This window comes from Nerophis ophidion, linkage group LG03 (genome assembly GCF_033978795.1).
Source record: "Nerophis ophidion isolate RoL-2023_Sa linkage group LG03, RoL_Noph_v1.0, whole genome shotgun sequence".
Taxonomy (NCBI): Eukaryota; Metazoa; Chordata; class Actinopteri; order Syngnathiformes; family Syngnathidae; genus Nerophis; species Nerophis ophidion.
Genome location: NC_084613.1, coordinates 40,680,381 through 40,692,568, shown reverse-complemented (window position 1 = coordinate 40,692,568; position 12,188 = coordinate 40,680,381). Strand labels below are relative to the sequence as shown.

Sequence of the window (12,188 nt, the reverse complement as noted above, 5' to 3'; positions counted from 1 at the left end):
TTGTGCAAAAGCTGAACAGTCAGTGAACATCTAAATGTCCTCCAATAAACACACAATGTTGGTCTTTCTTTTTGTTTTAGTGAAGTCTTTTACAAAAAGTAAACATGGCAGGCTTTAGGCTACTCGGATACTAGCTCCTGTGTTGAAAGGTTATCAGGTGACCACAGATGAGGCACTAGCTGTTAAAAGTTGGGACCAGGGGTGGACCACTCCTCTCTGCATTAGAGATACGTTTTGTTTACATTCAAGATGATCCCTGCTGGCCCCACTATGGACTGGACTCTCACATTAACTATATCCACTCGGCATCCATTGCACCGGTTGCCTGTTAGGGTGGGGGGAGCTAGCAGCTACACAACATGTAAGCACACAATAGCACACAATGTTGACATACGTAATGGGTGTCCTTAATTTAACAATATTGCAGTCTAAAACAACACATTTGTCAATATAAACAAGTATCAAATATTTATAGTTGCATATTACTAACAGATACAAAGTCTCCAAGGCAGAAGCGTATTAAAAGTATTCAGTAACAAACGCGTCCGCATCATTCAATTTACTGTGTCATTATCTTTACTTTCGTATTGTGAGTTCTGGGTTCAAATCCAGGCTCGGGATCTTTCTGTGTGGAGCTTGCATGTTCTCCCCGTGAATGCGTGGGTTCCCTCCGGGTACTGCGGCTTCCTCCCACTTCCAAAGACATGCACCTGGGGATAGGTTGATTGGCAACACTAAAATTGGCCCTAGTGTTTGAATGTGAGTGTCAATGTTGTCTGTCTATCTGTGTTGGCCCTGCGATGAGGTGGCGACTTGTCCAGGGTGTATCCCGCCTTCCGCCCGATTGTAGCTGAGATAGGCGCCAGCGACCCCCGCGACCCCAAAAGGGAATAAGCGGTAGAAAAAGGATGGATGATCTTTACTTTATTAATTACTGGGACTACTTGGTGTCGCCAAAAACAAATTAGCACTCCACTTCAGGGGCATATAAGTTGTTGTTCCATACACAGCATTGTTCTTTGAGTAGTTTCACTTAATTAAAAATGTATTAACATTCCACACTACAAAATAAAGAAGACACTCCACTTCAGGGGCATATAAGTTGTTGTTCCATACACAGCATTGTTCTTTGAGTAGTTTCACTTAATTAAAAATGTATTAACATTCCACTCTACAAAATAAAGAAGAATGTGTGACTTGTGGCGATATCGTATCAAGTTAATATCGGTGTCGGTCAGTACTCAAAGCCCCAATATCGGTATTGCATCGGAAGTTAAAAAGGTGTATTGGGACACCCCTAAAATCTATATTTTTATACAAGCTGTTCACTGACTACTTTCATATATTTTGTTTTATAGCACTGTTCCCTGAGAATATATACTGTAATAAAAATAGCTACTGCAATGTGAAGGGTGTACTATAATCCCTTTTATGAGATATTATCATACCATCTACTGTTTAGTTGACTGTTTTGGTGTGTGTAGGATGGTGTTCCTATTGTTGTGTCCAGAAGGCACGTTGACTGTGTGTGTGTGTGTGTCTGTGTGTGTGTGTGTGTGTGTGTGTGTGTGTGTGTGTGTGTGTGTGTGTGTGTGTGTGTGTCATCACATCATTCCAGGATTCCTTTCTACTATGAACTGAAGATAGCCTTTGTGGTGTGGTTACTGTCCCCCTACACTAAAGGCTCCAGCGTACTCTACAGGAAGTTTGTCCATCCTACCCTTTCCTCTAAAGAAAAGGTGAAAAATACGACTTTTTTTTTGGTGACTTATCTATTGTAGTCCAAGCAAAGCATCGGTCTTGTAATTTGTGCTGTCCGTCCACCCCAACAGCATTCTCAGCTACCCAGGGAACAAAAGCCCATTTGTGCTAATTCACCTATTTAAATGTGTTGTATATGTTATGATTTGTGTGCTAAAAAACTAAAGTTAGCGTGTGTTGAGACATGACTCAATCAAGAAGTACTCCAGTGCGCTACCGTAGCAGCGCATGAAAGAAGCAGTCACGCAAAGACACACAATGTGCTTTTTGTTTTGTGGCCTTTCACAGGATATTGATGACTACATCTGCCAAGCTAAGGACAAAAGCTACGACACGCTGGTGCATTATGGGAGAAAAGGGCTGAATGTTGCCGCCACGGCTGCAGTCATGGCTGCAGCAAAGGTACTGCCGAATCGGGACATTTTTTTGTCCTTGTACTTGTACCCCAGCAGCTAATATCCCCCTGAGAGCTATCGTCATCTACATGGACATTTCTATGTGGTTTATTTTGTTGTCAAAATTACAAATGTTAAAAAAAATTGCCCAATTATGCATGTCCAATGTGGATGTGGAAATTGTTGCTGTTGTAGGTTGCACACTTTAAGAATACTAAAGGTAAAAAAGTACCAATGATTGTCACACACACACCATGTGGTGAAATTTGTCCTCTGCATTTGACCCATCCCCTTGATCACTCCCTGGGAAGTGAGGGGAGCAGTGGGCAGCAGCAGTGCCGCGCCACGGAATCATTTATGATGATTTAACCTCCAATTCCAACCCTTGATGCTGAGTGCCAAGCAGGGAGGCAATGGGTCCCATTTTTATAGTCTTTGGTATGACTCAGCCGGGATTTGAACTCACAACCTACCGGTCTCAAAGCGGACACTCTAACCACTAAGCCACTGAGTAGGTGTATGGTCATGCAATAGAACAATATTTTATTTGATTGTGTTGTTATGTGCAACATGCAGATAGAAAACGAATGAAAGAATCATCCCTGTAGGAAATAAAACTACAGATAAAAATTCACTTGACATTCAGCACCTGATCTACTAAGATCCAAACTATCACGTGCTAAACAGTGTGTGCAAACTATAAAATTATGAGTACTATTAGCAGGCGTGTTGCGTGTGATTTGCTAAGACAATTGATAACAAGTGCAAGCGTGATGCAGACCGCTGTATTTAAAGGAGGATTTTGCATGTACTACAGTCTGTCCAAGTAAACACTAATTTCCCTCCAAATGTATGACATCATATGCTCCAAAGGTCCAATATGTGCTGTTTTGCTATGTTGTACAATACGCAGCATACAACACCTTTTCAGGGTGATATATTGTAGTCGTGAGATTTGGACAACAGGACCTTTTTTTTTAGCACGCTGAAAGGTGCGCTTTGGGAAGCACCGGTGTTGCGATGGTGCACTTGGAATAATCCAAGATGCATTAAAGAATACATGAAAATACATGTTTCTAGAAGTTTTTTCATATATGAGATATATAAAAAAACACTATGGCCAAAATATACCCCACCAAAACATATCAATTGAATTTGTTTTAACCAGTGCCTGAAGTCATGTAGCAGCTATAACATTTTAAAAATGTATTGCTGAATAGACGATATGTCTATTTTTCCATTTATTTCTGACAAACAAAATATTTTGACAGACACAGAGGTTGGCCACATGATTCGTTGTCTTTGGCTTCTTTCTTACAACCGTTTGTCCCTAACTGTGCCAGATTAAAGAACTTGCTAAATATAGTCGCAAAAATAGTAGTCACAAAACCTTTCATTAATCACATTGCCAGCGCTAAATTATTATACTTGTATCTCTTCAGTATTGTTTGCACTCTATTTTTCAGCATATATTCTGCATATTCATGAAGACAGGCACGGTAAACAGATTTTGCCTATCATTTGACTCATTTAAGAGATGCATCATCCTCTGCGCAAAAGCTTAGTCGATCAGCTTTAAGTGCGCTATCAAGTTTGCATGTGTCTAATACACACGCAGGCCTTTAGTAGATCTGGCCCTTGGTAACATTTGAACATTCATAAGTCATACAAGTTTAAAAAGAAGTGCTGTTAATAATGAACCATACGATAATATCTTATTTTAGAGTCATGCGTAAAGTAATGAACGCTTATTCTTCACAAAGATTAAACACAGCTTTGTTCTTTTAGTGTTACTGTTGGCAGCAACATCAATATTGTACTGAGCTGCCAGGACACATTAGGTATGTTTGGTTAGTAGGTTACCATCACATTTGTGCTCCTCTTCTTACTTTTTGTGGTTATTTTCACAGAAAAAAAAAGAAGCAAAACATTTTTGCCGTTAATATTTTGTTAAGCTCTCATGTCGTCATGCAGGATAGTGTTTTTTTTTTAAAACTGGTGGATTTCCCCCCATTCCATCCATCCATTTTCTACAACTTGTCCCTTTTGGAGATGCAGGGAGTGCTGGAACCTATCTCAGCCGCATTCTGGCAGAAGGAGGTGTACGCCCTGGACAAGTCGCCACCTTATCGTAAAGCCAACACAGACAGACAATACTCACACTCACATTTCCCCCTATTCATTGCAGAAAATTTGAGGTTGACCATAAGAGAAAACTCAGTAAAAGTATGCTCACATAAATGCTTAAAATAGAAGCTGCAGTAGCCTTAAGTAGTGTACCCACTATGACAAATGATTAGCGGATGCCATCTTGTTTACTTAATATTTTCTGCCCCAGGGTCAAGGAGTTCTGTCAGACCGGTTGAGGAGTTTCAGCATGCAAGATCTGTCTTCTTACCAGTCGGACCAGGACACCCCCAGCTCTGAGTCTACGCAGCCAAGGGCCACAACAGCAGCCCAGCACCGGACCCGCACCATGATGCGCAGCAAGTCTGAAAGCTCCAACAAAGGTGAATATACAGTTTCAACCTTGCAGGAAATATTGATTTATCCTGCAGTTTTTGTAAGTTTATCCCCTTGCATGAACAGTTTTTTATGCTAGAATCATTTTAACAGAGGCAGATTATTAACGCAAAATTCACACCAAATGATTAAAATTGTAATTTAATTAATACATTTGATGCTATTTGTATGTTTGGATGCATGGATGCAGAAAAGAGCTGAATCTTTTCGGTCCAATATGGAGGCAGATGAATAGGGCCTTAGGCTGTTTCAACACTCAGACGGCCACGGTTATACAGGATATATCCCATCTAACCTTATCCCTGTCCACACACATACAATGCCATCGTTTGAGACCACCTCGCGACTCTGTCCGCGGGCGGGCCCTGAAGTGTATTCTCACCCGGCATATAAGCATTGTAGAGATGCACACAAGATGGTAATTTAGATTGTTTTCATCATGCACGCTGCCTGGCCATTTCACGGTCATATCCATAAAGCATAATGTTGCTCAACATTGCTATGTTGCCATCTGAGATGTGTTGTATCCGAAATAACTGCAATTGCGCGTTTCCTTCTCTTAAGGTATTCATGTGTGGTTTCTACAAGCGCCTGTACATGTAGAAGAAGGAGAAACATGGCTATGTCTGGATGACTCGCCTCCATCTTTCTAGTGTTTATCTCTAAGTGGAAACATGTTGTTATGAAGCTGCTGTGGCGCATTCTTTCTGACTTCACTTCCTGTGTGGGGCGCAGTCTTTCTGACGTCACTTCCTCCCCGAACTCAGTTTGTAAACGATCAATGAGTCCAGGAGCCGGAGATTCAAAAAATAGACAGCGCACTTACCCATAAAAATTCCCAAAAAGGAGAACCATAAAGAATAGGTTAGTGTGGCCGACACAGAGTTTAGGCTAAATAGTTATTCGTTTAAGGACTTATCGGCTTAAAGGCCTACTGAAATGAGATTTTCTTATTCAAACGGTGATAGCAGGTCCATTCTATGTGTCATACTTGATCATTTTGCGATATTGCCATATTTTTGCTGAAAGGATTTAGTAGAGAACATCGACGATAAAGTTTGCAACTTTTGGTCACTAATGAAAAGCCTTGCCTGTACCGGAAGTAGCAGACAATGTGCGCGTGACGTCACCGGTTGTAGAGCTCCTCAAATCCTCACATTGTTTACAATCATGGCCACAAGCAGCTAGAGCGATTTGGACCGGGAAAGCGACAATTTCCCCATTAATTTGAGCAAGGATGAAAGATTTGTGGAGGATGAGGATAATGAGAGTGAAGGACTAGAAGAAAAAAAAAAGACGAGGGCAGTGGGAGCGATTCAGATGTTATTAGACGCATTTACAAGGATAATTCTGGAAAATCCCTTATCTGCTTATTGTGCTACTAGTGTTTTAGTGAGATTATATAGTCGTACCTGAAAGTCGGAGGGGTGTGGTGACCGCCAGTGTCTCTGAGGGAAGCCACGGAGGAGGCAAGAAAGTCGCAGCTGCCTCTTTGACAGCTGCAGGAGGAACGACACAAGCTCCGCTCATGTTTATGGTAAGAGCCGACTTATTACCACAATTTTCTCCCCGAAACCTGCCGGTTGACTTGTGGTAGAGAACCATGTCCGCTTGACCGCTCTGTTCCATATTAAAGCTTCACAACAAACAAAGAAACACCGGCTGTGTTTGTGTTGCTACAGCCGGCTGCAATACACCGCTTTCCACCAACATCTTTCTTCTTTTTAGTCTCCATTATTAATTGAACAAATTGCAAAAGATTCAGCAACACAGATTTCCAGAATACTGTGTAGTTATGCGATAAAAACAGACTACTTTTAGCCGTTATCGGTGCTGGGAGAACATGTCCGCTACCACCGGTGACATCATGCGCATGCGTCGTCATACGCGTCATCATTCCGCAACGTTTTCAACAGGATACCTCGCGGGAAATTTAAAATTGCAATTTAGTAAACTAAACCGGCCGTATTGGCATGTGTTGCTATGTTGATATTTCATCATCGATATATAAACTATCAGACTGTGGTCGGTAGTAGTGGGTTTCAGTAGGCCTTTAATAGACAAGGTCTTAGCCAGAGTATTGAAGATATTTGGTTGATGGTTCTTCCAGTTTGACAATGTCTAAAAAAAATACTGACAAGGCAACAAAGTAGTGGCTCATAAAGAAACACATTCAGATACTGGTGCGGCCTCTTGCCAATCTTCAGACCTTAATCCTGTAGAAATGTCAGGTTGCCAAGCGACAGCCTCAAAACCTTAAGGATTTGCAGAGAATCTGTAAAGAAGAGCTGACCAAAACGCATCCTGAGACAGTGTTTTTGTCTTACGGCATAGGGGTTTGTGCATTTTCTAATTGAAATCATTGGCCATGATGCAAAACCCAGTGTGTGTGTGCACGTGTGTAAAACTGAGCGTTTTCATTTGTGTCATTAGAAATGTTATCTCATGTTTTTTAATCTTATTTAACAACAGAACATGAAATGTGTGTCTTGCAGGTGTTGGTTTGTGTGCATGTGCCTTACAGCACTCACCCTTTTGTGTCTTAGGCTCCATTTAAGTGTGCCCTGATTTTAAAGATACGGTTTGAATGTCTATTTAAAAACTTAATCGGTTCTTGAACAGGGTTCCTAAATAGAAAGGGTCACATATTGAAGCTAATTTTGCCGTAAGAAAGAAAGTAAATATTAATAATGGGTTGCAGCCTCAACAAGGTAAAATTGTGTACCCTTTGAACATAATATAAAGCTCTATACAGTACTGCATAACAGATAAACAAAATCAAGGAGATGATGGATCCTCTTTGTATTTAATAACAAAGTAAAAAAACAGCAACTAGCTGAACTGTCCTTGTCATTTTCTGCTACTTCCTAAGTAGGAGTGCAGTCTCAAATAACAGATAAAAGATATAAAGATGCCAGATATGACAAACAATTGTAAAATTAACCATATCAACATGAAACAACGAATTGAAACTTGAAAAAAGCTCTGACATTGTTTTACTTTAAGATCACTGATTCGCTCATTTTGCTGTCATCGAAAAGGGTTCAGCCTCAGGCAGATCATCCAATCACCTAACCTAACTTTACATTCACCTCCAGAGACGCTGAGCGTCCAAAGGGCGGGACAAAGCCAAGCATTTATTCAATGGCTGTCTAGTTTGGCTGTAATTTTGACTCCCATTGAAGTCAATGGACGCACCGTTTCAACACTGTTTAATGCACATTGATGCTACCACAATGAATGAGAAGAAATGGAAACTGGATTCTGAATAAAAGTTGAAAGCATTTTAGCGCATATTTAGTCAATAAATGTAAACACAAAAATATATGTATATATCTATAGGGGCAGCATAGCTCGGTTGGTAGAGCGGCCGTGCCAGCAACTTGAGGGTTGCAGGTTCGATTCCCACTTGTGCCATCCTAGTTACTGCCGTTGTGTCCTTGGGCAAGACACTTTACCCACCTGCTCCCAGTGCCACCCACACTGGTTTAAATGTAACTTAGATATTGGGTGTCACTATGTAAAGCGCTTTGAGTCACTTGAGAAAAAGCGCTATATAAATATAATTCACTTCACTTATATGTTGTGATGTTTATTATTTGATAGGACTCATCCTTCAGCAAACTAATGTACCTCTGAACATGTGGATGAGCAACAATGTCATCTACTCTTTGGAGTCTAAACTACAAGCCGTATTATAATGTGTTTGTGAGTGAAGGCAAGCAGATACTGTAGTGATACATCTAGAAACAAATAAATAGAAAAGATTGACACATCTTTCTACCGCGGTTCAAATTTATCTAGTGCAGGATGCCACAAATCAATGAATGTATGGAAATACTAAAATATGCAAACTTGGTGACCAGCTAAAAGAAACACTTTTTGCATTGGGATGAAATACTTAATATCCATAATCATACACGGATTAAAACATTTGTTTAATGTTTTTTTTCCCTTTATGTTACAATTACATAACTTACCATAAAACTCTAGACTGGATGAAATAATAATTTCTCCAGTGTGTGAAAGTTCAAATCCATATGGATTTATTGCTCAGACTAAGTAAAAGCCACAGATGTTTGGTCTGCCTTCCTGAGTGCCCCCCGCCCTGATTATGTCCCTCTAACCCCCAGGCCCGCTTTCCTGTTTTGTCCGATGATGTTGCTCACATGTAGCTGGGGGGATTTGTTCCTCACTCCACATCATGGAAGACTCTTATTTGTTGTTTTCTACGCTGTTCTATTTTTTTTAATCTTATTTCTTTCTTTATTTATTTTCGCCTTCTAAAATAAGATATTTAAATGTAAGCGCACCCAATATTTCAAACAGTCACTGCTGAAGTTTCGGGCTTGCTGTTGACAACTTTCAAATAATTCAAAGATTAATCATTCAGTAAAAAGGATAGTCACAAAATACTGCAGTGTGTAATACATTCAATGGACACAACATAATTTCTCATAAAAATAAGCTCTAATACATCAGCAATGATTACAAAAATACACTGTTTACAGAGGTATTGATTTAGTAATTTGATTATTATTGTGTTTACAGTTAACTGCGTAGTAGTAAAACACTAGTAGTAGTAGTATAGTCAACTCCATTGAGTTGTGTGTGCGTGCGTGTCTGTGTTTTTTTTGTTTGTATCAGTTTTATTGTTATAAACAGTACCTGAGATCTCAAAATGGCCTGAAAATAATATTTCTTCTTTCAATTTATATAAAAATTATGAAATAATTTTCTCTCAAATTATATGCAAAATTATGTTTGTGTGTTCCTATTGTTGTGTCCAGAAGGCATGTTGACTGTGTGTGTGTGTGTGTGTGTGTGTGTGTGTGTGTGTGTGTGTGTGTATATATATATATATATATATATATATATATATAACATTGTAACATAATTATTAGTATATTTATTAGTTGAACTATAAATGTATTTATATCTGTATAATTATAACAATACTAACATTATTATTATGTATTAACAATATAGTAATGAGAGAAGCCAGAAATTATTTAGCAAATAATCAACTACGTCAAATATTTTTTTCTGTTCAGAAATGTAACCTAAATAACAAAAATGTAATATAATTAGCTATATAATTCAGTTACAGCACTGTGATATTAACTGTAACTGTATGTTAATAGTTACGAAAGCATAAATGACCAACGCTGTTCATTTAGGGCAGCTGCAACATAAACCAGTGATTCCAACCACTATGGTGCACATTTAGCACACAATATGAATGAAATCTTTAGGAACAAACACATCTTAACGCTCAACATAATCATTAAAGTTACTTATACGTCCATATAACGCACAGTCACTCACAGAACAATAAACAACTTAGCGCCTTTTTCCTTTCTTCGTGTCTGCAGCATCAGCAAGCCCTGTTTCCCCTGCTTTGTGCAGGCGGCGTTCAAGCGCACTGCATACAACTACAAGTGTTCAGACACCAATGTAGTCACGCCGTTTAATTTGTATTCACATACAGTACACTCTATTACATTTAATCAGTGGTGTGCCGTGCGTTTCCCACCTAGGCCTTCAGTGATCTCCGACTTCAATGATTACCTCTCAAAATACCATCATTTATGTCACCACATGACAATTGCTGGAGAAATACTATATGGGAACACATACACGCACTACTGGTCATTGAATCCCCACATCAACATTGTACAAAACGGGTTAATCTCTGGCGCATTTAAAAATCAACAAACCCGCATCAGCAACTAAAACATATCATATGTGGTACTGTCAAAATTAAAATTGCAAAAAATATATTATCCATTTTCCATCCATTTTCTACCGCTTATTCCCTTTCGGGGTCGCGGGGGGCGCTGGCGCCTATCTCAGCTACAATCGGGCGGAAGGCGGGGTACACCCTGGACAAGTTGCCACAGCATATTAATCGTGAAAAAATAAAGAAATAAAATATTTGAACTCACAATTTGTAGAAGCCATTTTACGCCGTATAAGCCAGTGGTAACGCTCGTAGTCGGTTGATTCGAGTGGAAATGGCGGGCATTTCCCCAATTTATCGCCGGGACAGCTGAGCTTGCTTACGGAGTTCGCCGACATCGTCTCACAATATGTAGTTTCTCATTAAATATCCTTCTTGAAAGGGGCCTTGCGAATATATATTTGCCACCTAAGCAACATTTTGTTCTCCTTTTTTGAGGGTTAAAAATTTGAGTATTGGTGATTTTTCTGCTAGCCCGGCGCAACACTTCCTGCTTCCTGCTAAATTGCAACTTTTGAATGGATACTCACTTTGGAATGAAAAGTGAGTATCCAATCACAGTCTCGTTAACATCAGGTTACCTAGATAGGTTACTGTCAACAGGTAGTGATCTGATTGGCTATCGCAACTGTCTCTCAACTCTGTGTTCTCAAATTCATCCGCTAACGGTCCCGGTGAGTATCCAATTACAGGACACGTAAACGTCACATTTAACGTGAGGCCAGCTAGAAGGCCTTACTGACAACAACTCATGATCTGATTGGCTATCCCAATTATCTATCAACTGTATGTGTCCATTTACTTACACCCGCATTGTTAATACTGAAGGCTCTGGGCAGATTTGGTACAGCATGGCAACATAAGCTAGCTGAATTCTGATTGGATACAAACTAAAACTAAAAACAACAGCACTGGAAGGAGCATAATATGACATGCAGAGAATATGAATACTTTTAGATATTTAGGGAAAGTAAATTAAAAAATACTTTTATCTTTAGGTATGATCATGATTTCTGATTATGTTAGGCCAGCAGAGAAGGCCTCGCTGGCCCTGACGGCACACCACTGCAGTTAATGTACCCCAGGGGATATCATAAGCAGTTGGATCATCCCCTGTGGAGTACATTGTAGCTTTCTACAACCATGTATTTCTGTGGATATTAAAACATTTAAAAAAAAGTTATTTATTATTATATTATTTGCGCCACTTAATGTAGTGGCCAGAGGGAGATTTCTAAGCAACATTTTGTAGACTGCTTGCAAATTTTACACATGAAGATGTCCATAGTTGCTGTTTATAAGACTCTATTTTAAGTATGTCCATAAAATGTATTTATAACACTTTTCGAAAGCTGAAGGTCACAATGTGCGTTTGCAAGACGAGAGACGCCAAGTAAACACAAATACAGCAAGAGTAGATAAAGAGCAAGCACATAAATGACTCTATAACCTTTTGACAGTTTTCCATCTAGCCTCTCAGAGGACAAATAATAGTGTCAATATTTGTCTCTTGGACAATGTCACTGATTTCTGGTGTCTTCCATTCCCACTTTATGTGGTGCAGGACAGGATTTTGACATGACTGAATATGAGGTGTTGGGATTAGACAAGCCAAAGGAGTTGCTGACACCCGATCTCTCCTTGCACTGCCCACCCGCTCCCACTCCTCCAGCTCCGCAGCAGCCAGAGGAGGGAGCGAGTGAGGCGCATCAGGCTCAAGACTCACCACAGCTCATGTTGATGAAAAGAAAAGCTCCGGAGGTAAC

At 39.8% G+C, this 12,188-nt stretch overlaps 1 protein-coding gene across 2 annotated transcripts in view; it reads left to right on the top strand.

The window, feature by feature from the left end:
- Positions 1-12,188, top strand: part of reep1 (receptor accessory protein 1) — a 45,739-nt gene that overhangs the window by 16,701 nt on the left and 16,850 nt on the right. The window contains exons 4-7 of one of the 2 annotated variants that reach the window (XM_061895184.1): positions 1,619-1,739; positions 2,050-2,163; positions 4,495-4,666; positions 12,095-12,183. In XM_061895184.1, the coding sequence (XP_061751168.1) occupies positions 1,619-1,739; positions 2,050-2,163; positions 4,495-4,666; positions 12,095-12,183 (496 nt within the window). Of the gene's footprint in view, positions 1-1,618; positions 1,740-2,049; positions 2,164-4,494; positions 4,667-11,986; positions 12,184-12,188 lie in introns of both variants that reach the window. The other variant, XM_061895183.1, reaches the window with a different exon arrangement.